The sequence below is a fragment of the Diadema antillarum genome, unplaced genomic scaffold (genome assembly GCF_040938485.1).
Source record: "Diadema antillarum isolate AM-2024a unplaced genomic scaffold, OU_Dant_1.0 seq00002298_RagTag, whole genome shotgun sequence".
NCBI lineage: Eukaryota > Metazoa > Echinodermata > Echinoidea > Diadematoida > Diadematidae > Diadema > Diadema antillarum.
In genome coordinates this window covers 66,956-92,792 of record NW_027272920.1, presented here as the reverse complement: position 1 = coordinate 92,792, position 25,837 = coordinate 66,956, and the positions used below count along the sequence as shown (strand labels likewise).

The 25,837-nt window shown below is 38.6% G+C and overlaps 1 protein-coding gene across 3 annotated transcripts; it reads right to left on the bottom strand.

The window, feature by feature from the left end:
• Positions 1 to 536: 536 nt before the first annotated feature.
• Positions 537 to 25,837, bottom strand: LOC139714499 (thymidylate synthase-like). Of its 3 annotated transcripts, none has more exons than XM_071626207.1 (7): positions 25,762 to 25,837; positions 21,602 to 21,938; positions 12,516 to 12,695; positions 11,330 to 11,500; positions 8,796 to 8,896; positions 2,337 to 2,483; positions 537 to 692 (listed from the first exon to the last, which is right to left on the bottom strand). In XM_071626207.1, the coding sequence occupies exons 2-7, from the start codon at positions 21,912 to 21,914 to the stop codon at positions 555 to 557; spliced, it is 1,050 nt and encodes a 349-aa protein (XP_071482308.1). In that variant the 5' UTR covers positions 21,915 to 21,938; positions 25,762 to 25,837; the 3' UTR covers positions 537 to 554. The 3 variants fall into 3 exon arrangements, with proteins under 3 accessions (XP_071482308.1, XP_071482306.1, XP_071482307.1); XM_071626205.1 differs by lacking the exon at positions 25,762 to 25,837 and adding an exon at positions 25,086 to 25,188; XM_071626206.1 differs by lacking the exon at positions 25,762 to 25,837 and adding an exon at positions 25,086 to 25,169 and having other exon boundaries at positions 21,602 to 21,935.

The following is a 25,837-nucleotide window of genomic DNA, read 5'->3' as shown; positions in this document are numbered from 1 at the left end:
TTTAGGTGACGAATGCCTAACATCTGTGACAATGGACACTAATTCTCTGTACATCTCTCATGACTTTTACTTTGTACAGCTTTAAAACGTAGTCCCTGTGATGGCTAAAACACCAAAGCATTAACTGAGTATGTGCATACCAATCACATAAAACTTTTCAGGAATGTCCCATTCTGCTTTATTGGACAATTACAAGGGACATCTGTACATTGATCTGTACATTGTGCATGGTATCTGTACATATTTTACATGCATTCTTGATGATGAAAAAAAAAAACCTGAACATTTTACTTAATTAAATAGATACATGAAACTTTCCATAATGTCCTGAGTACCCCACTAAAAGTATTTCTGCTCAGGCTCAACTTTTGAAGGTAAAAAAACAACAACTAAGGACTGGTTTTCAAAAATATGACTTGATTATTAAATAGATACAATTTTTAATTATGACTGTACTGTAACTTGTCCATTTGCTGTTGTTATAGTCATCAGTCAAACTGGAAGTGCTATTTCAATTCAAACATGTAGTGTAGAGATGTGAGCGACACCATGCCTCAAACTGCCATCGTCATGGCAATCTTGGGATGTGGTTTGTAGCCCACTAACTCAAAGTCCTCAAACTTGAAATCATCGATGTTGGAGACCTGTCTCTTGATGACCAGCTTGGGGAATGGTCTTGGTTCTCTCTTTAGCTGTGATAGCAAATGGGTAGAGACAGTTGGAGTGAGAGGGGAAAGTCATGAGAAATATTCTACATTGTGCAAACCTCAATTAAGACATTTCCTTTCACTGAACTATAATTCAATGATTTATACATGAACCAATCACTAGAACTGTTGATACTTTCTCTACCTCTCAAAAAGTTTGTTGATATGAGAGATGAATCAGGTTGAATTCTGTGCAGTGATAAGTGAGTAGTATTAGCACAGTTTATCTACATTGTATCTTATTTTTGGAGGAAAACAGTCTGTTTGCACATTGCATCATTCTCAACATGAACCACTTTGCCACATTCTAACCTCAAAGATTCAAACACATCATTTGTCTTCTGCTATTTGTCTTGAGATGTTGAAATAAAATTAGAGATAACTTGGACCTCAGCTGGATAGTCAATAACTGGATGCCCAGAATATTTCATGATGTGAACAGTTTGTGCATTTCACCTGATGTCATTCTAAGACTACACAAAAACACACAGATTTGGTAATTAGGTTTTGCCCATACAAACCTGTCCACAGTCTGCAAAATTCAAGACTTAAAAAGATAATTTTACTTGAAATTCTGTTCCACACCTTGTTCAAGTTGATTTGAACATGCTGACAGACAAATACAATGGTAGAAGTTTCATCAAACTCAGAAATAGAATTGGAAAGTTCGGTCTTCTAATCATTCAAATACAAGGAAGCAATGCCATCAACTCAACACTTCAGTTGATTTGTATAGAAAAATATTACAGTGGACTCCCATTATAACGAAGTCCTCAGGACCTGCAGTTTTCTTTTGTTATATCAAAATTTTGTTATAACTGAACAAATAAACAATAAAAAACATAGAGCGGAAAATGTTGCGGCCTGAATTTTTATTTCATTGTAACCGGAATTTCGTTATAACTGTGCATTATAATGGGAGCGCACTGTATAAAAATCATGTATTTGGTCAGCAATTTAACAAGTGCAACACCAACTCCTCTCAGAATCATTGTTACTAGATTACAAGACTACAATGATTTGATGCCAAGAAAACAAGTTAATTTGATTTCATGTCCAACAGAAAAATTGAGAAGAAAATGTGCTTAGAAACATCAGTATTAAGTGCTATATAAGTGTTATTATCATTATTATTATCATTACTATTATTATTATTATTATTATTATCATTATCATTATTAATATTATTATTATCATTATCGTTATTATTATCATTATCATTATCATTATCATTATTATTATTATTATTATTATTATTATCATTATTATTATTATCATTATTATCCATTTACAGGTGATTGAGAGTCGCGAGATGACATCACTTCATCTAATAAGTTGCTGATAATATCACTGTTTTGTAGAAAAAAATGTGAGAATGTAAAGTCCATAATTATCTTATTATAGGTCCATTTCATATGAAACTTCTACCATTCTATTTTGACTCCATTTATCAAAACAAACTTGAAAATGGTGAAGATGCACTTATAGGAAGTGCAAAAAAAAAAAAATAAGCATATAAATCCCCATCTAGAGCACACTGTTCTAGATGTGACAGGTTTCAGTTTTTCTTACTGTAATAATAACACATATTCTACACTCTTTATTTTCAGCCCTGGCGACCTGTCTTACCTGTACTTCCAAAGGTTCTAAGTGGTTCAAGTAGACATGGGCATCACCAATTGTGTGGACAAAGTCACCTGGCTGCAGTCCAGTGACATGGGCAATCATGTATGTCAGAAGTGAGTAGCTGGCGATGTTGAATGGTACACCAAGGCCCTGCAACATGACATTACACCAAGAGTGTTTACTTATTATAGATGGTGTAACACACACTAATGTGAATCCTTGGGTATAAAGACATGTAAATCTCACAGTTGATCTATCATTAAGCAATCCAGGCATGATATCTCATCCACTAAAATCTAAGGATCAAAGTTAAAATTGCCTTGCAATTTGCAATCCTTGCAACATCTGGAGATGATTTACCACTGCACTTTTGAAGCAGAGAAAGAAAATCTGAATTTGTTGTCCTAAATGAAGCCCCTCTTGGTGGATATGAAGGAAGAGGCTTCAGTGACATTCTTTATAAAGTGATTTAAATCTCTTCACCTTTCATGGAATGTAAGTACTTGGCCAGCAATTAATTCCCAACTTTACAAGAGATTTAAATTGAAATCATTTAAATTCTTTACAAACTTATGCCCTCGATGGGACCATAATCATGGGGTCATGATGGAACCACAACCACCTGTATACTATGCTACGCCATTAAAAGAACATCGTTCGGGGATGGATAACCAGTCACAATAGTTAAGGTTTAAGCAAACTTTATTATGCTCACGCAACACAAACTGCCGGCCGAAAAGGGGCGAAGGTTGTACAACAACAATATAACATACATCTCAAACAGTGCCCGTAAGAGGGCAGTATAACACACTGGCGCGATCACTTTCTTCTTTCTGTCTTCTTCTACATAACACAATGGAAAACCCTTGGCTATGGAATAATCATGCACATTCAATATGCCAAGAATGTGTGTGGAATTAAACCAATCAAACTTCTGACTAATGATGTGGATAGCTAGACCACATTACGAACACTCAATGATTTGATAACATTAATACAAACATTATCCCCATATAGACACAGACTCTAGAAACTTGTATGGACTGACTAACAACCAACTAATATAAAACACCAACATTACACTATGATAAGCACTGCTATACGTATACAGTACAATGTACTTACTCACTGATCAAAAATCAGAATCATGCCCATACAAGAATACCAATAACCTATGCTATACATGTATAACCTCATACATACCCTGAACAACATCTTCTACCAATCATAAAACAACACTTAATAGAACAAACTACTTTACGGTGTAAATGAAACAGAAAATATTTCACAATGTCAACCATCAAATATAATACAAACACATGTAGCTATCTCACTTTCTACCTTTTCTCACAATATGAAACACTGCTACTGTAGGCCTATACATAAATACCATGGTCTCCCCACTTTCATTCACTCTTTTGTTACAACACTGTTAAACACAGCACATACAGCTGTAATTACTTTTCTTCTACATACACTGAGATTTAGAACGAGTGTACATAAACACTAAACTATAGCTGTCTTTCCTCTACAGTCTTAAAGCACACACACACCACACACAATGTTGTTACATTAGAACCAAATAGACATCAACATAGGTCCTAAAAGCGCAGAGACAAAAATCCCTATAGATAAGTCAAATGAAACCAACATGGCATTGAAAATAACAATGTGGTGTGTTCATAATAATGCCTGATACATGTACAATGTATTCAAATCAGTATGAGTAAGACACGCACGTGAATGAAAGCCGCTGAGAATAGCCACCCATCTGATGTAACAATATCAAAACCTTAATGTCATCATTAACTTATCATGTGAGTTATTACTACAACCCTTTGGTATATACCAAACGAAACAACTGACAACGATACATCCAGTAAAAGATGTACTGTATATAAAAACAAATTACAATATACATTTGTATAAAAAAAACAACGCAGAGATCAAATACACCTGTACGGTGTATTATACTTTTAGAAACATACTCAAACTTCCGAAACATATTTTGTCCTTCAAGTGTATCAAAAACGGACTCCGACATTGACCTCACTCCATACAATATGACCTGACACATGATTCTTTAATACATATCAAAAAGGGGAAGAATGAGCAACATGAGGTCCATCAAAACTACTTTGTATATACCATGTACAATGTGTTACCATACATATCATATAAACTTCATATAATTACAAATTATCATCATACGTACATTTATCTTTTCTTTATCAATAAACCTGTTACTGATATTCTTCCCTTGCATGTGCAACAACAACAAAAATCAAACGAGCATCATACATACGTATGTAAAAATCTCACCTCTCCTACATGTGTGCAATATGTATTTGACATAAAACAGAGGAAATGACTCAAAGAATCATACACACTGGGCAAACTGAAAGGCAAAAACACAAACATAAAAATGCTGACTTATACTTGAGTTGCTGTCAAAACCATCATGTGTATGCTACATACATAAAACAGTAAACATGTTATTCAGATTTGCACAACTTGCTATGTGCAAGTCAACTGGCTGCTTACATAATGTATACTACAACATGTACTTGCATCCAATAACAATATACATGCACTGTCTCCGTACGTTACATGAATCAGAATCAATGCAAAACTCTTTAAACCAGAACAAAAATATTAGCAACTTTGTAATATAGTATGCTAAAAAAAATGCATGCGGTGCATAGATTTCATATAATCACAAAAACAAACAAACAAAAAATGAACCTGAGTTTTAAATCTCAGAGTGCCAAAATATCAAAGGTTGCAGAACTATACACAATTCACACAAACTTCACCCATTGTAAAAAAACAATTCCAATGTAACTGACATAATTATCAACTAAAGTTTACAATATTACCTTGCAAATAAAACATAACAGATCACAAACTTATACATCGCACTTTTTATGTCTCACTTCTAAGCACTAATTTCACTTGTACATTATACATAATAAGAAAAAATAACCAATAACCTTAAAGATCCTGCATTATTTAATCAACAACAATCCATTTATCCTATTACATGTATACACAAATATATTGGCATAACAAACTTATAAAAACGAAGCAGGCATGTGGCACACAATTCAATTCACAAGTCAGAGTCCAGGAACATCCGGTAGCTGAGGTCAAAAATGGGGGTTATCAGTTATCAGGGAGCTTCTGAATATACAGTCAATGTCTGGAGGACGGCCAGGAGGGGGTCCTACATGCAAGCCCGTGGAGTGGCCTGGTCGAGGAGTAGGAGCAATGTCTGAGGTTGGAGACATCACAAATGTGCAGAGCTGAACACAAGGAGCAGTACTCTTCTCACGCCGTGGAACGTGAGATGTATCTCCAGGAGTGGAGGCACTGGTGAAGGCACGGGGTCCTCTGGATGCATCTGGGGGGCGCCCAGGAGGGTCGTTGATCTCGATAGTGCGAGGATGGTCTGGGGGGCCACTGCGTTGATAAGGAGAGCTGATGCTACTAACACTGATATTGAGAACATCCACAGGAAGCTCATCAGTGGGTGAGGGACACTGGTTGACATCTGAAGATGGCTGGCATGCTAGCAAGCCAGAGCGATGACGAGGTGTGGTTAGGGCACCAGAGGAATCATCATCGGTGACATCAGGGATGGTGCGATTCATCTCAGGGGTGGGAATGATGGCTAGCTCCGACTGAGCTAGACACTGACGTGCAGCCTCAGCATCCTGGGAATGAGGGTGTAGGCCTATGCCTTGGTGGTGACCGTTGTTGACTGGTGAAGGTGCGGTCACATCATCAGAGATAGAGGAAGGCGAGTTGTACCGGGGAAGGCTGAGAGACATCGGAGGCATGCGGGAAAGACGAATATCCACCTCTGGTGTAGGATCAGGACCATAGGTGTACGAAGGTCCATCACCGATTGTGATACTGCGCTTTGCGGGACGGATGGTAATGTCGTGCAACACTATGAACGGAATGCCTGCCTCAATTATAACATCCGGAGAGTCAACAACTAACCCTTCAAAGAGAAATGCCTTTCCATCTCTGGAAAGTGTGAGGCACGTCCCTCCAACAACTGCATATGGTGAAGAATGATCAACTGGATAAGTCTCAGAAGAGTCCGAAAAAACACCTCTGAGACTCTTGAACACTGAATAGCCAATTAAGTTCTGTGGCGAACCACTGGCAAGAGTAACCCGGATAGTCTGCTGACCATGGTCAAGGTCAATGTAGGGAGACATACAAGCCTTTTCAGGCAACACTGAGGGACTAGCTACTGGGGACTGTGGCAACCGGTCAACCCGGAAGTGGAACTCATCCGACTCCGATGAGCCACTATCATAGCAAAAGGAATTGTCGTGAACCCCTATTGACCAGTCTAAATCTGACATACCCTTTGCATCTCCAAGACTACTGTCGGGATCAGCAACACATACCCTAGTAGACAAGCAGACAATATCTGTAGCCAAAGCACTATCATTAAGATCATCACAACATTCATCAACTTCGGAGAAATCACATTCTGACTCTAGCTCATCATAATCATCCAGATGATTGTCATATGGACACAGGGAATCAGAGTAGCCAAGGATGGAAGCCGCTTGGCGAGCACGTGTAACGATATCTCTTTCATGCTCTGGCAGGAATGAGCAATCACTGATGTGATGCTGGTTCGGACGATTGGCAACGAGACATATTGGGCAACTGTGAACTTTATGTCTAACGGTAGAACGACTGGACTCACTAACACTAAAACTACTCATACACATAGGAACAGGATGACTAGTGCTGCTACATGTACTGGGACCGACTGCATCATACCGAGTAGCATGCAATACTCTATCATCATGGGAACGAGGTTGGTTTGGGTCCCCGAAGGGCTCATCACAACTGTCATAACTTTCATCATCATAATCATCACAGAAATCATCATAATCAAGACCGACATAATCATCTTCGGTCATCCATTCATTTCTGCTTTCATTTCTTTTGATTTGAATTGGCTCAGAATCATAAACACGGTAAGGTACCTGGTGGTACATTGTACTTCTGGTTACAATACTGGCAGTAGGGGCGGCCTCTCTCTCGGGCCTGGGTGCGAGGTCGTTGCCTCAAAAGGGGACAGGGAACAGCCATTCAAGGGCTACGTATGGGACTACAGCAGATGCGAGCAAACCATAACCACCTATCACGACACGTTTTTGCCGACCAACTGGCTGCCATATCATGCATAAAATCCATCGGTAATGAGGGAAGAGCAGGGTACTTTATCCCATGTAGCTGCCACCACGCCATTAAAAGAACACCGTTCGGGGATGGATAACCAGTCACAATAGTTAAGGTTTAAGCAAACTTTATTATGCTCACGCAACACAAACTGCCGGCCGAAAAGGGGCGAAGGTTGTACAACAACAATATAACATACATCTCAAACAGTGCCCGTAAGAGGGCAGTATAACACACTGGCGCTATGGCACTTACTTCTACAATTCACATTTTTAAATAGCTAATTTTTCTCACGAAAAAAGTTATGGGTAATCTCTGGGATACAAGATACACCAACAACTTTTGTCCATATCCTCTCATGCACTTACAATTCCACAAAAGTAAATAATCTGCTCAGGTCCAATAATTGTATGGCAAGTGATTTTGCTCTGTCTGCACTAAAATTCTTGCATCATACAAAACATGCTAGAAATCTGAGTTCTCCTTCAGACCATAAGGATAGTCCTTTTTCTCTCTTTAATTTACCTATCATCGTGTGTGGCAAAAAATCAACTTGAGATTTAAAATGGGATGTATTTCCCCCTCCCTCAACCATCAGCAAGGTTTCTTGCCTTGTGTATTGAAAGGGATATGTGTTTATCCATGAGCACAACAGATGGAATTCATGGTAATGGAATTCTCATGTCAATTTACTTTCAACCCGTTGAGGATGGTTTGATTTTATTACAACATGCATTTCCCCATAGACACTTGCCCGAGTATACTCGGGACTCGTCCTCAATGGGTTAATTTGTAACAAATATCAATGGCAAAGAAGGAATATTCATTCTTTTAGCCAATTCAAAATGACCTTCCAGACTTTTTGAATGCAAAAGGCTTTTCCTGAAATATGAAATCACCGTCCCTAATGGCTCAGAATTGCATTAACACTGCTTCAAATGATGATGTGATATTGTCACTTTTTTCTATTTAGTAATAGTTGTAAATTAGTCAAATTGCACCACTGATAGACCAACATTGGTGGGATTCACTACCTCAGACTTCTCCTGGGATTACATAACAAGCTGGTGAATATCAAATTAAAAATCCCCAGTATCTCTTATTACAAAAATGAATCAGTGCATGGCCTCTACTCATGTCTTTATTAGCCATGTTGTTGTTAGTATGTTTGTCTTCTGTTTTTGTTTGTTTGTTTGTTTTTGAGGGGGACAGTTATTACTAGGACAGATATCACACATGGCTTACCATATCACCTGACCTCTGGTAGAGCTGACAGGAGAGTTCTCCATTGCAGACGTAGAACTGGACAAATGCATGGCAAGGAGGCAGCGCCATCTTTGGCAGATCTGGGTCAAGAGATGCCAGGAGGAAGAACCATATTTTAGCTTTTTCTGACCTGTCTTTGGGTGCGTTTGAGCTCTCTACAGTGAACCAAAGCGAACTGAACTACAGCGTATTGTACTGAACTGTGCCAGATTTTGAGCATCCGAGCGCTCTGTGGAGAAAGCGTACCTCATGAGTTATTTTTTGAGGGGGCCATGCATTTTGTAGCAAAAAAGGTCATTCACCTGGCACGCTCGAACTACCTACAGATGTCCAAAACAAAGAGAATGAACTCTTTGCATTGTGACGTATGTGCATGCTACGTGCATTCTCACATGCGAACTTTTGGTACGCTTTTGGTACCTTCTAGCACATCGGGAAGTGGTCCACTTTTGGCTTAGTACAGTACAGTACGGTATACTTTAGGAGCATTCGAGCGCTCCTCAGGCGCGAGTATGGTACAGTACTGTTCGCTTCAAGAGAGCGCTCGAACACACCCCATGCTCTCATGACACTTAATTTCTATAAAGCAGGAATATCTTTCTATGTCTAATGGCAATCCTAGCTATAAATATCATGTGAGAGGAATGTAAGCACTCTGTAACAAAAATATAAAGTGACTCTCTGAAAACTCACATTCATGCTCAGCACTCAACAGGTACATTACATAGAGGCTGTAATAATCACTATTTTATCAAAGTTGTCACAGAGAAGTCTCTCAATCACGTGTCTATATGTATAAAAGGTGCATTGCCAATTTGACAGTGAAATAAAATGTAAACAATTATTTCACTGTGTATGAGCAAGAGAAACATCATTATTGGAGAAAGGGTGACAGCTCTAAGTAAGTGGCTAAAGCATGACGTTTACAATTAAATCTGACATTATTTGGAGAAACGAAATATAGCATTTGAATAGGGCAATATTTAAATTGGATTTTGGAAGCCCTTTCCATGCCTCACAATGGGCCGAATGCATAAACGCTAGCAATTGCTTGTGCTAGCCTTTTACTCGAATCCGTATGCATAAAAACAAGGTATTGCTTGCAAGCAGAAGCTCTTGCTAGCAAGCACAAGCAATTGCTTGCTGCCCGCAAGCAATTGCTTAAAGACCAAACATTTGCTTAAAAACGTATGCATAAAACATACCTTTTGCTTATTCTTGCTAGCAATTGCTTACGATTTTGCAAGCTCTGTAAAATGAGCTTAAGCTTTTGCTTAATAACTGGGACGTTCCCTTTTAAGTATCATATTCATATTAATAAAAGAAAGACCACACTTGTGCATGAGTGGTATAAGTCTACGAGAAATTACTCCTAAGTAGTGTAAGAAATTTTTCCGTTTTAACAACGGGAATGTCCAGTGGTTAGCACGCAAAATGTGATGAAAAACAGGTAGGATGTCTGGCTTCGGTGGAGAGCAAGGAGACCTCTCTCCACGTGCGATCTGGCACATCCGGGCTACTATAAGCAGTGATGGGAATCAGCCAGTACGTGTATGTGTGTGCATTTATGAGTGTCATTTCATAGCTCTTCTGCTATGTCAGGAAATGTTTCCGCACACACACGCCCTTTCAAATACATGCTGTCACACTCGCCTTTGTTCTTGTGAGCGCACAGGCGTGACGTCCCTTTTGTTGAAAACGCAAGCAATTGCTTGTCCGAGACAAGCAAAAGGTATAAGCACAAGCAAAAGGTTATGCATATGGATTTAAGCGATTGCTTGAGCTAGACCTTTTGCTAGACGAGCTTGTGCTTTTGCTTGAAGCAATTGCTTACAAGCAATTGCTTGTTTTATGCATTCGGCCCATTGTCTCATGTTTTGGGTCTCATGAGTGAAAAAACAAATTCTATGATATGATAATTTTACATTCTCAAGACTACATAAACTCTCCTATTTTGTATAATTTACTAATGTCCTCACACCACTGTACCTCAGTAAACATATGAAAGCTGGCCACCAGATTCAAGTGTAGCCACATAGGCAATTTTTGTACTTTAAAATGCGTAAACACTTTGAAACTTGAACTGGAGGTAGATAACAAATCAAATCATTGATTTTATTCAATTTCTTAACACAGAATTCAAGTTTGATATAATTCAGCAAGATCACCTCATTTGACATTTTCTGAGCTTTAGGGTTGCTTACTTTGTCAGGGAAATGCAAATCTTCAACACTGTTGTTACATCACCCACTGCTTAAGTATTTTTATGTGCATAGGGTATGGTTCTCATGCGTATGGGACTGATGGCGTAAAGTTTCCTCTGAAAGACTTGGCAACAGGGATACAGTGAAGTGCCTCTCCAAAGGTCACAACTTCCTTGCTGGGACTTGAACCTCAGGCATGCATGGAAGCCTGAGGTATCATCCACATGACTTTAACCGCTCAATCACAACAGTTGCTCATCCTCCTCGCTTTGACTTGTCAGACATTTGTGCCCACTGTGTTAAGCTCACCTGGTGGATTCCATGCAGACATGATGATCCTTCTATCATCTGGGTTGTTCTTGATGGTCTCTATGACTTGGGCCAGTTGGTCCACACCCTGATCTGTGTAGTCAGCAAAGCGACCCTTGTATTCTGCTCCAAAATGCCTCCACTGGAAACCATACACTGGACCTAGGTCACCTGATCATCACAAAAATGTATGAGATGCAGACAAGTTACAATATACGCAAATGTATGTTAACTTTTTTTTATTTCTCAATTTCTCCGTTACACACTAACATACAAACAAATTTCTCTAAATTGTTCTTACATCATATGAGCTCAAGTTATGGGTTTTTTATCTTATTTTTTTCTTATTCACCTGCACTTCTTGTCTCCTCCCTACCCCCCCCCCTCCATTTGTTTTTATTCGCTTTTCATCTCAACCTGTTTCTTCTGATCTATATTTGTTTGCTGCTATAAGATTGCCCCATTCACGACACATAGTTTCTTTTTCTTTTGTCAGAATTTATATGTTGATGGGACTAGGGAGTAAGATCTTTCTACTTCAATTCTATTGGTTCCATGATACTGTATATGCCATATATTTTGCGAGTATAAATTTTCGCGAATCGGGAATTCCCGACGATTTCGCGAGTGGTTAAATTCTCGATTGTGGAGTCCTGTACTGAATGGAGAAGTCTACACGCGTACATCACATTCACGTCGGGAACAGAGTCAATATTTTCGCATGTATTTAATTTCGCGAATAGCACCTGACTTGCGAAATTCGCAAAAATAAAAACCTCGCGAAATATTCGGCATATACAGTACTAGGATATCAATGCATGTCATACAAATACTAAAGTTGCCTGATTAGCAAACCAAAGGTTGAATTACCATAACATAGTGATGTGGAAGATAAAAAGCCTCCTGACTCCTGCAAGTTCCAATTATGCCATAATGTATTACTTTTCCCCCTTCACAGATGCCATTGCCAAGTGACTATGGGACAGAATGCATGTTTTATTTGCTCTCTCTCTCACTCTCTCTCTCTCTTTTCCAGTACAGACATTTCAAAATAAACCTGAAAAAAAGAACTTCGCTTTGGCACAAACAACATTATGCATTCCTTCTTAGACAACTCAAACTCTAGTTTTAGGCTTATAGAATTTTTAACCCATTTTGTCATTTTCCCAAATCAATCAAGAGTTACCTTCTTCATAGTGAGAGAGCCCTCGCTTGTCAAGAAAGTCTCGTGAGCCATTGGCATCCCAGATATGGATCTTCTTCTCGGAAAGTTCGTTGGCATTTGTTGATCCCTTAATGAACCACAGCAGCTCCTCAGCCAGGCCACGCCAGAAGACACGCTTTGTGGTCAGCAAGGGAAATTGGTCTGTAAACAACAGAGGTGGAAGATGCTTGAAGGGAGGTGGCATTTCAACATATTACATTGTATGTAAAAGCAGTTTTAACCCCTTGAGGACGAGTCCCGAGTTTACTCGGGGAGTGGTCTATGGGAAATGCTTTTAGTAGCAAAATTAGTCCGTCCTCAATGGGTTAACCCTAACTAGGCCGGGGGGGGGGGGGGGCCTCCGAGCCCCCCCCCCCTCGACATTTCGCGCGATGTACATTGTATCGCTAAGCGAAAAGCTAACGCCGCGACGTTTCATGACTTTTTTCTTTCGAGTCTCCCGCATCTTTTGACACCAAATTTGCGATGCCCGGGTGCGCGATTCCGAAGTTGCGCATAAATATGTACGTGCATGTTAGACCAAAAATTGCTCAAAAACGTGAATTCGTGTACAATTTCATTGCAAACTGTGCTTACAGGCAAATTTCATAAAAGCATGATGATTTTGGGGTTTTATTGATTAAAATCAATTAATGACATATTTTCTTGTTCGGAACAATGTCGCGGACAAGTTTCATTAAAAAAACAATGAAAAACATAAAGTCGAAAAAACACAGAAATACATAAGAAATTAAAAAAACAATAAAATACATTAAAAATTTTTTTTCAGATGGCACAATTTTTTTCTCATATATTTGCTTAGGACACTAAAAAGAATATTTACACAAAAAATGAGCCCATTTCGAGCTTTATTTAGTGATTTATACCAAATTGACTGATTTCATGCATCATTATGCATAAATTAGCATAATTAAGCATAAATGATAATCTTTTTTAAAATCTAACTTCGTGGTACTTTAGATTACGTCATAGGCAATGTGTGTGCGAATTCTGGGAATAGCCCGGCCTAGTTAGGGTTAAAGGACAGTTCAGGCCAGAATATGTTCAAGAACTTGTTATACCCCTTGGTAATATATGGTATGCGAAGCACAAGTAACAACAGTCTCATAGTCTCACAAGTTCAAGCAGCCAGAAAAAAAAAGAATAAACACATGTAGTTCTAATACTATGCTGCATGATGTCTTAGGAATTAGCTCCCCACAGAAGTCCAAAACATGACCTGCCTTCAAACATTGATTCATCAGACATATATCTCACTCTTAGAGTAGAAATAGGTAAACTTGATGGTGTTAAGGGGGTCGTACTGTTTTTCATAGTACCAGTAATGTACTTTTTTATTTTCACTGATTAACTTTGTACTATGGTCTATGTACACATAATATCGCCATCATTTGTAGAATTGCTATGTATAATGGGAGATCCTTGAATTGTTACTTTATTTAATAATGTTGCAGATCCCCCAAGAATAACAGTGTATAAACCATTGATGGGGCTACCCTGGTAGATAAAAAAAATATATCAATAAATAAACAATCAAATACCTATTTCCTTTTTTAATGAATAAATAAATAATTGATAACGTGTCTTCTGAAACCACGAAATGATATCCCTCTCAAGAAATAGTGAAGGCAAAAAGTCAAATATACAAGGACATGATTGCATAGACACAACACAAATACAAAGGAGTCTGGATTATTTGAATACTACTACAGTGCACTCCCATTATAATGAACACGGTTATAACAAAATTTTGGTTACAACGAAGTAAAAATTCAGGCCACAACATTATTTGTTCTGTATTCTTTATTAGGTGATACGCTATCAGCGTATCACCTATTGTGATTGTCAAAATTTCTCTTTTTTTTTATTCTTCTTTCTTTCTGCCACATTTTGTGTCGTCAATATCTCAACAATGACATTACGGAATAACATAACATTTTCAGTCAACATGTCTCATAACAATATCTAGCCACAATAAGGTTTTCATGACAGTAACATATCTATGACGTCATCTAGGCGCCATTTTGTGATTTTCGGACCTTGTCACATGATCGATCATAACTTCATAACTAGATATCATTTCTGTATCATTTTCGGTGGACATAAAGTTCAGGTCAGGCTCTATCTTACGTTTTAACGCTAGTTACCAAGGTCATCATTACGCTAAACGCGCGCGTCAAAATTTTAAAAGGCTCAAAACGACTTCCCAATGGGAAATCTCGAAGTTTCAGACAATTCTAAGCGTTTCAAACATTTTCTCGCGTGCGCGTCCGTCCGCGCAATTTCGCGCGCAGAGGGCGTAACCAACATGAAAATGCAATTTTTTTGACTGATTTGGATTTCTGATACTTTGAGTAACAATATCCATTGATTTCCGATCGATTTTGACCTATAACAAAGGAATGCACTGGCGTCAAAGTTGAAATTCCGCGCGCGCGTCTTTCTGCAAATATAGTGAAAAAACATGTTTTTGTTTATGTCGCCATAGCTCTTTAAATCGTCCATTGACCCTATATTTCTATTGCATATTACAAAAGCATATGAATTGGAAATAACGTTTCAAGTACCAATATTGCCAGGAAAACTCATGACGTCATCATATCATCATCTGAAATCAAAAAAGTGGAATTAATTTTTTTGAGGTACTCTTTCTGACATTCATTTACTCGTATCTCTATTGTTTAAGCTTAATATCACCCCAAATTCAGATATGTTTTACTTTGAACATTTGCCTTTCAAGTCCATGTCATGGTTTTGAAATTTGATGACGTCATCATACTTTAAATTGTGATTAAAGGTAAAGACGCAAAATCGGACAAGTTTACGTGTTATGTCTATGGGAGGTGATTTTTTTAAAAACCATACATTGACTTGACAACGTTTAAGCACCTTTATCTCAGATGATTTTGCTTCATTTCCTCTGAAAATTAAGTATGTTGTAGTTGTGACAATAAGCTGCAGTAATCATGCATTTTATTCTTTGAAATCTCCTCATCAGGTTGACAATTTTGCAATTTAAAACTGAAAATGAGAATGGAATGCGGACGAAACGATTCCTGATTCATCTTTCACGTACATAAGTTTACGTTCCTCTGATTTTCTCGTCGAGACGTATGGCCGAGTGGTTAGAGGTGTCGTCACAGAAACGTGAGGTTGCACACGTACGGGTTCGAACCTCACAAGAGCACGAAAGAAAATAATAATTTTTTTTTTTACTTTTTTCTTCAATGGAGTACTACACCTTCGTCCATGTAGAAGTCATGTTCGCATGTAAACACACCTATATGCACACACTCACACAGTATCCCTTTGTTTATCGTTGGAGACTGCATTGCTTCGACTGCTGCAAAATATTGCAGGCTGGGCTTTTCAAGCTGATCATGGTATATTGTAACAAAATGAAATTTGTTCATATCAATTCAGTAACACAATGTAGTCGTGGTTACTTTGTGCTGATTTTATACATGTAAGAAGCTATACATTGTAAAAAAAGGTATTTGAATTGTTCCTTTAAGTCAGTCTTCTGTATTGATGATTATTTGTCAATTAGTGGTTTTTGTGGAGTTTCAGATAATGATAAAAAGTATGTATGATAAGTGCAGCGATACTTTCTACAGTTAGTTCAAAGTTGTGTTACAGAGGTTTGATACATACATTTAGCATTGTGTTTGTGTGTCCACGTGTGTATACAGGTTGGCCATATGGCACATTCTAGACAATAAATCTTAATTAATTAGCAAACGCGATCAGCTATGGAACTGAATATGGTACTAATGTATGATGTTCATGATTCTCATTAAACTGTGACGAGTTTAAAGAGATAGCTTAACTGTGTGTAAAAATAAAGCAATAATAAGGAAATTTTAAGGGAATTTGATAACCATGCCTATAATAATTTCATACAGGTACTAATAGCTGCCTCTTATTCTTGTGATTGATCGTCATGTCAATAGCAAACTGACAACGTACAATTAATATATTATACATTAAACAACTGTCTTTCAAATCCATATCGATGTTTTCTAGTTTGATGACGTCATCATACTTTAAATTGTGATAAAAGTAAAGACACAAAATCGGACAAGTTTACTTACGTGTTATGTCTATGGGAGGTGATTTTTTTTAAAACCATGCATTGACTTGACAACGTTTAAGCACCTCTATCTCAGCTGATTTTGCTCATTTCCTCTGAAACTTTAGTATGTTGTAGCTGAGACAATAAGCTGCAGTAATCATGCATTTTATTCTTTGAAATCTCCTCATCAGATTGACAATTTTGCAGTTTAAAACTGAAAATGAAAATGGAATGTGGACAAAACGATTCCTCATGTATCTTTCACATACATAAGTTTACGTTCCCCATATTTTCTCGTCGAGACGTATGGCCGAGTGGCTAAAGGCGACGTCTCAGAGACGTAAGGTTGCAGGTTGGAACCCCACAAGATCACGAAACAAAATACTTCGCTATTTTACTTTTTTTTCTTCAATTTTGTATTACATATTCGTCCATGTAGAAATCACGTACGTATATAAACGCACCTATACACACACACAGACACACACACACACGCCATATCCCTCTTTTTTGTGTGTTGGAGACCACATTGCTTCGACTGCAGCACAATTTTACAGGTTGACTTTGTCAAACCGATCATAGTATGTAATGACGACGACTGAGGTGTTGTACTTTGAACAATTGTCTTTCAAGACGATGTCATTGTTTTGTAATTTGATGACGTCATTACACTGAAAATTGTGATTAAAGGCAAGGTATCAAAACCAGCCGATTATAGGTTTTATGTCTGCGGGACGTATTTTTCCCAAGTTGCCAGAAATGGCATAGCGACCTCAGTCGTTACAAGGCCGCTTTTCCGTCTAGCAATGCAATAGATGTTCACACGGCCACGTTGGTTGAGTGGGCATTGACTTTCCCCCTGTTATATCTATACATTGGTTTTTTTTTTGTCTTACCATTTCCGTGGATGACCCGTGGCCGAGTGGTTACAGAAACGGTTTCGCATGTACGCTCAATATAACTTCAAGGTGCCTATATCACATTCTTTTCTTTGTCGATCACAGATGACTGTCATCTGATGACCACAAGCGTATCACCTAACTCGTCCTCAATGTGACGAGTTATCATGTCTCGTTGTTTATTTGTTCAGTTATAACAAAATTTCAGTATTACGAAAGGAAATTGCCAGTCCCGAGAACTTCGTTATAATGGGAGTCCACTGTATCACCTGAAGAATAGCCACATCAAACTAATGCTAACTTTTTATCTCTGTTAACTATCTGAATAACAAGACATCTAACACTAACAAACAGTACAGATAATTCCAGATTCTGGCAAAGTACAACTGTATATCTTGCACGCATTTTTACAGCATACACTTTGTATTGTGGATGTGTGCGAGAATGTCTACATACTACATTGAAACTCAGTTCATAACCTTTTTTATATGTCTTGACTTTCTCCCAAATTTTGCACCGACTTACTTCTCTGATTTTTCTGTTTTCATACAAAGGATTGAACATCCATTTAATCCACTGACGACTACTCTGTACTTGGGCATGTGTATTGTGTGTGTCATAGCAGAGTCAGCTTGTTCTCAATGGGTTAAGGACATTGAAAGTTAAATGAGGGAACTTCTGCTTCCTTGGAGAGGGGTGATTTCTCAAGACTTGATATCCCTCTTTAAGTATTACATGCATTCCAAATCAACTTGTCCGTGCCATCTATTAAAATATCTAATTTAAGGGTTGTGTATGCTGGGATACTGGAGATGCTGTGATCCAAAGTCCGTACCTCTTACTGTGTCTACTCTATTAAGCAAATGTTCCTGTATTGTCTAAGGTGTGAAATCCACATAAAGTGCCCCACAGCTCTCCTCCCTTCTTTTCTCTCTATCATATTTACATTTGGACTTTTTAAATATATCTTAACAACAGACTCCCTGGTCTCCTGTAGAGAAGGTGTATTATGCACGTTGCCAGCCATCAAAAATTTTCTCACACTACTTTCTTGACACCTTCCACTGAGTGTTTATTTTTAACCAGTTGAGGATGGACTGATTTTGCTATAACACGCAGTTCCCATAGTCACCTACGCGAGTGTTCTTGGGACTTGTCTTCAACGGGTTAAGCCAAGGTGAAGAAACTTGACAATATAACAACGCATGAATCCCATTGGTACAAGGTGACTGACTAAAAATGAGTACACTAGACAGGTTCACTATTTGCCTGTTATTGTTGGGGTATTCGCTGCCATTACTGTGCTTTTCGTTTGGGGGGGGGGGAGGGTAGGGGGGTTGGCTTGCTGAGAAGCAGTGTGGTTCAGAAATGGGATGAGCAGTGCATGATTCCAAATCTCCAAATTTGTCCAAGTTCATTTCATCTGATCAACATTTTGGTCAAATTTATAGCACAAATTGTCTGATTGGCATCATAGAGAAGGCAAAAAATAACATGAATTTGTGCACTATACATCAACAAGAACTATACTATGCTAAATCTAATTCAATTCAAATGAATTACATCTTGTATTTACTTTGGGTTGTGTATTTTTTTTTCCAGCTGTAATCACGTAACAAATTAATACATCTTGTATTTCTCCAAATTTGTGTTGTTTTTGTTTTTGTTTTTTTCAACTGTAATCACACAACGCACACTACATGCAGTGTGATACATACATTCTCAGCATATGGACTGCCCTGCCAAAATATTTAGGAATAGCATTCACACAGTCCCTCCATGTGAATTTACTATCTAGAGTCATTGATAAATGGGTCTTATAGCTTCTAAATTAATACAAAAGCAGTCTACATGGTAATGTGGCAATGTGCCATGTAGGGACATATAAATCTACACATGAATAGTCTAAAGCTATAAAATATGAACAAAAACAAAACAAAAAACAAAACAACAATATCAGTTTCAAAATCGGAAGCCATTCCAAACGTTTATGGTCTTTTCTTGCATTGGGATCTGGTACTATGGAAATTTTCAGCACTATTCCTGCACCCATATGCTTTGCAGCTGTCCTTGTTTTGCACTGTACGTAGAAAGCGATGGTAACACAGCTACAGATGCAATTTTGGGAAGCCTGCCGAAATGTTTTCTATATTTCTGATGTCATAATACTGAGGGTGGGTTACAAGGAAGGCACACAAATTGCTGCCATCTTATCCCAGGAAAACTTTCACTGTTGAGTTGATGCCACCATATTAGCAAGGACCCAGTGTGGCTTTGATGAAGCAGTCTGATCTACGTGTATGAGCTGTACAAGTGTGCACCCATTTTAAGTTGCAAATGTACAAAGAAATATAGCATTCCATTCTCTGCTGAGCATGAGGTATTTTGCACTTTTTAACACTTGCATGGATGGTTGAGGCTAGATACAATCTCAGGTAGGCTACCGGTATTGAGTTGGAGTTCACACAGTTCACTGCTGCTTCAGTGTACTGCATTCAAAAACTTACAGTTGCGGTACTGCATAACATAAAAGACCTACTAAAAACTTGTGAAATCTTAAATACACTAAGCAAAACAAGAGACCCAGGGATCTTGCGTTCACCTGAGTATATATTACAAGTTCATCTTCCATGCATTCTTGCAGACTCTTACCTGAGAACATTGGAAACTTGGGGCAGGGGGTAGCTTTGAGAGCTGGAGGCATGGTGTCCATTTGCATATTCCATCACACTGGTAAAAATACCTTTCAAGTACAGCTGTACACTGTACTTAGAAAGTTGGAATATGCAGTATGGACACAAAAAAGACTTTTCTAAGCTCTAACACTTCTGATTTTAGAGAATAATATAATCAAATATTCCTTTATAATTTAGGAGGTTTGAGCCCCCTGGTGCATATTTGAACTCACTGAGACCCTAACTCACTGAGACCCTATCTCCCTAGGAATGCTACTTGCCAAGGTTGGTGAAAATCCATTATGTTGTCTTCAAGAAGATGAAAATGTACAATTTAGGCCTGTATTTGGATGCCTCCCTCCCTCACAACTCCAAAGGGGGGGGGGGGGGGCGGATCTGCAATGAACAAACTTGGAACAACAGTCATCAGGCTAACTTCGCTTTATCACTTCTGGTTCTAGAGAAGATTTGTAAATATTCCGGAGGGGGGGTGGGGGGGGGAATTGGGCCTCCTAGGGGCCCCAAAGGAGAGCATGGTGACCAGATGAACACATTGAGATTCTAACCCCCTAGGCATGCTATGTGCCAAGTTTGACGAAAATTCATCAAGGGGTTTTCAAAAAGAATATGAACACGCACAATTTAAGTCCCAATTTGGACCCATCCCACCCCCTCCCCTGGATCCCAATGGGGCATCCCTGGTTCCACCATGCACAAACTTGAAACAATAGTCGATCATCAATATACAGGTATGGTATTACTGGACAGCATGATAATTCCGGACGCGCACATTTTTGCGTACTAATGACATTCAATACGCGCGGGACTTCATAGATTAGCCTCACAGAGCATTGTATGGACCGATATTGAAAAAAAAAACAAACATGACATAAATATGTAAAAACGCTAGGAAATTCACATTTCACCTCAGATTTAGAAGATGTTGATTCATCACATTTTATCGTGTGAACTGTTCCAAGTTTGATATTTTACTTGAACACTTGAATCATGCGTAATGTTTCCCTTTTAATTGACCTACCAGGTACTATGTAGACAGGCAATTAAATTACTTTTCATATGGAATATAATACATAACTTTTAGTCATATATTCTATGAGAAATACAAAAATGAAAAACTGTTTACTTTCTTTTGTTTGCTGAGTGTATATGCAGAAAACAGGCAGGAAAACAGCATGGCTGCTTTTCAGCAAATTCTACTTGTGCAGCATACAAGTAGAGTACTCCTGTACATATTTTGATATTTAAAAAAAAAAAAATTATTTTACATGTTCTTTTTGCTCCAATTCAATAAAGCATGATATCTGGGAAAATGTCCACACTGCAAAAACGTCCACACATCTACAGTATTTGTTTTATCCCAGCATGTCAGCTAATTACCTCTGAGATTGTATCTGGACTGGATCCCAAAGATGGACTTGGTTCCTGTTCCAGTCCTGTCCCCCTTCACCTGCCCATGTGTCATGATGTGCCGAATCTGGTCCAGGTACTGGTTCTCATCATGTGGTAGAGGTGGACCAGCGTTGCCAGAGTTTGTCCCTGCAGGGTTCTCCTTTCCCTCTTGGGAGGGCGTCCCAGACGGTGTGCTCTCTTGGCAGTCCATCTTCTCTGTGGAAAGCTTGATTTGCTTGGGCGACGTGGGGTGTGCCATATTTGTGTCGACCTCACCCAGGGGCTGAGCTGTGCTGGTCATTATGTATTTTAATGGAGAAATCTGCTATTTAAAGGAAGACACAAACAAAACAACAACAGTTATGACTAATTACAAAAAAAAAATTGAAAAATTCAAAGGCAAAAAACTTCAGAGTAAAGGAAGAATAGTGCAAGGTTTATAACATTCATACATCCATATTAGAAAGGTACATTGTATCAAGGGCAGTCAAGAAAACTGGTACTCGTGTGTTACAGGTTATGTGAAATCTCAAAGGCTAAAAGTAAATTTACTAAATGAGGAAGACTTCTATAGATAGTTTTCCTGCTCAATTTCATACTTTTGTTATTCAAGTTCCTATTCTGAGAATTCAATTTCACCCTTGCAGCACTGAAGCAGCAATCGAATTCAAAATCCGGTCATTCAAATTCACTATTGGAGCAATCAATTCTTCATTTACGTCATTCAAATCTAAGATAGGAGCATGCATTTCAGCAATGAGCATTCAAATTCATTTCAAGCCAGTGTGCTGGGGCAATGGAATCTCGTCATTTAAATTCGTGAAAAGGCAACCATGTTCCAAACAAGTGCATTCAATTTATAGGACTTCTTGCATTTAGGTAGCATGGGGGCCATGTATGGGGGCCATGTATCTTTTTCACATAGCTTTGAATAGATGAACTACATGATGAAGATTATTTATTTTGCCGAATAGATCCACCTGTTCATTCTAAAGTTTGAACTTAACGAGCATGACAATGGTAAAATGGCAGCCATATGCAGGAACATGAGGCACTGTATACAAACAAGCATGATAGGGGAGGTTGATTGACACCTTCGGGAAAAACAATTTCGACAACATGGAAACAGAAACCACGAACATTACAGGCCCACAAGTTATGTTTGTCTTTTATTGATATCTGGGGCTTGTTTATAAAGATTGAGTCAAAGTTGCAATCAATCAAACTGCGTTTCTTAAAAAACTTTGTGATTGATCGCAAGTAACGTTCAATGTACTGAAAGTTACACTTGATTTTTCTTGAAATCAAATGGAAACAATACTTACACTCAATTTTGAACTTACGCTTGATTCAATGAATTTGATCAATCACAATTCTTTATGAAACAGGCCTGGCTATTTGTTAACTTTTGCGGGACTATCAAGATCACTTTATGTCAGCTTGTCTTTCAATTGATGAATTGTTTGCTTTACTGTTGGAGTGTTGTCCTTTTTGAGTGCGTGCGGTGTCAGAAAGGAGTATGTTTAAACTTTTAAGCTGTTTGGTGCACTGCTGATTGGACCTTATAATTCAAAATGTCTTGAAATTAAAAACCGAGAATACATGAACACGAACAAAACAAAAGCATTAAACATAACTGAATGCACATAAGCCTGAATTATATACACCTCTTTGCTTGTTTTATTGGAAACTTTTGCCCATTCCTGCCCCAGTCCTTATCCCATTACCCCCATTCTTCAATACATTACCTTTAAACATACACGTGTACACTGCAAAAAATATTGGTGTTAGATTTAACACCATGGGTGTTAAATCTAACACTAATCAAGTGTCAATAGAGGACCACACTGACAGGTTTAGGAATTACCAGGTATGTTGTGAGTGTTGGAAAGTGTTCATCTGGCACTCCGTGGTGTTAATTTGACACTGTAGCTGGTGATATTTTTGAAACTGTGCTGTAGTTAATTCAACAATGACACTGCATGGTGTTGATTCGATATTTCTGGTGTTAATGTCAATGGTATAACATCTGCCCCATGTCAATAGGATACTTCACCAACTGGTGTTACTCTGGTGTCAATGTGGGTACAATTTTTTTCCCAAAAAAATCAAGCACTTTTTTATCGGAAAGTTCTTGTTTATCTTGTTGAAGTTCAAAATCAACAAGTAGAACAAGAACTAAATTACCTGTCTAAAAAAAAGAGATAAAGTTTTAAATTTTGAAGTGACACCCCAGGTGTTAATTTAACACCAGAAATGCGCTCGGTGTTTCATATCTAAGACACAACTTTTTGCAGTGTAATAATATGCATAATAAGCCTGTGTGTGTGGTGTATAAAGTGTGCAGATATTAAGTTACTTTCGCCCCTTTCTCCCCCGTCCGTACCCTGTTACGTCTTCTTCAAAAATCTATTCGACTTCCTTCATTAAATTGATTGCTTGCACAAAGTAGACAATTGATCATCTTAAAATGAAATTAAATGTCCCAAACAAGTTCATCGGGACAATCGCGTGAATTTGAATGCACGAGTAGGAATTGCAGTGCTTGAATGCCCATGCATGAATTTGACTTGACGAAAATGAAACTGAGCTCCCATTACATGAAATTGCTCGGATTCTGAATTTGAATGCCCGAATATTTCTGAGTGTGTGTGATGTGTGAACTTGAATGCACATTCATGAATTGGAATGACAAAAGTATGAAATTGACTGGGAAAACCTATAGTATTCTCTTGTAAAGGACCTGTAGATAAATCAAAGAGTCCGAGGAGCCTCCTGCAAAATTGGGGCAACTTTGCAGCTCTGACAGCATCCCGATTCACTGCATCCTTGTCCGCTTTCTTTGCTTTTCTTTAGTTAGAAATTCATTTCAACTGAGATTCAACCAAGTAAGAGCATTGTTTTTCATTTTTGGTTCATGAGTGCATTGCTCTCTTTCTTCTCTGCCATGGAAATCACTGTCCACTGGCAATCACTGATGCAAATACAGTACAGTACTCTCCGCGTAATCGGGTATCGCTTAAACGGGTACAGGTATACGTCGTACGATACTCCGTTTAATTGGGTAGTAGTACTAGTACTGTCAGAGTCAGTTCCAATGCACATTAAAATTACCTGATAATCGGGTTGCCTCTCCGCATAAATGGGTAAATAATTTTCTTCTAATCTAATTTCTACCCACATTTTATCGCAGATACAACACTTTAAGAAATCGGGACACAAAAGGCCGAGTGCACAGCGGCAATCCGGCGGCCACGGACCGCCTCCACCTGCCGTGCCGAGCCCGGGGTGCAGCAGCCGTGTATGGATGGAGCCACTGACTTACTGTGATCTCATTCTCACAATGAATGAAGTTGGACGTTCCACTTTGTTTTGTGCTGTGTTATCAAATAATCGAGGATTGCGATCACTTTTATGATATTCACCTTCTACCCTCGGCCAGAAATATAGATTAATTTGCCAGTGCACTTACCCACGGCGAGAAAGAGAGTTGATTTTAGTGCAATTCAAAGAACGCCGACTGGAACAAGACAGCATCAAAACACAGGTGTGTATGTGACCGCCCGCGGTACTCGATATACCGTACCGCGCGCCAAAACTATGTACCCTATTTGTATGCCCCGCGCAATAGCTGTTGGAAGCCAATCAAAATCATCAACCTGTGGTGTGCAAAATGTAGACCAATCACTGAACAGGATTTCATGGGGGGGGGGGGGAGGGAGGTGTGGATACGTCCCTCATATTGAGTGGCGGTGCTGGAAATGTTACAGTATTCTAAGTCAATGTTACATCCCTCCATTGCCAGATACAATATCATATCAAACATAATGGAAATTAGGGGCCTAAAGTTTGTTATCTTGCAGCGAAGACGATTAGTGTACAGCCGTGGTCTATGAGGCTGAAAACAATCAGCACTCTCTGCATAATGTCGATGTCAAAAATGTGGTAACATACAGTGATTGATTTGCGTGTGAATATTTATACGGCATGGTCGTCTACTTTCATCTTTCTCCTTTGGCACTGTTTTAAACATCAACTTCGAAACAATGTTGTATTTGGTAGCATGACGCTATTACAGTCCAATCACTAAACATGATTTCATTAATGAGGGATATAGTACAGTTCAACTGACTGGTGTGTGGATTTACCAATGACAGGGTACCCGTAGCCCATGGTTCTGACTTGATGCTGGCAGAGATTCGACGACACAGAGTACATAGACGA

Excerpts from the sequence above, each read along its gene's own strand:
- LOC139714499 (XM_071626207.1), bottom strand. The coding sequence starts at position 21,914 with ATGACCAGCACAGCTCAGCCCCTGGGTGAGGTCGACACAAATATGGCA. Across the intron at positions 11,501-12,515 it reads GCTCTCTCACTATGAAGAAG|GTGACCTAGGTCCAGTGTAT; the intron begins GTAACTCTTGAT and ends TGTGATGATCAG. Across the intron at positions 693-2,336 it reads TAGAACCTTTGGAAGTACAG|CTAAAGAGAGAACCAAGACC; the intron begins GTAAGACAGGTC and ends TTGCTATCACAG.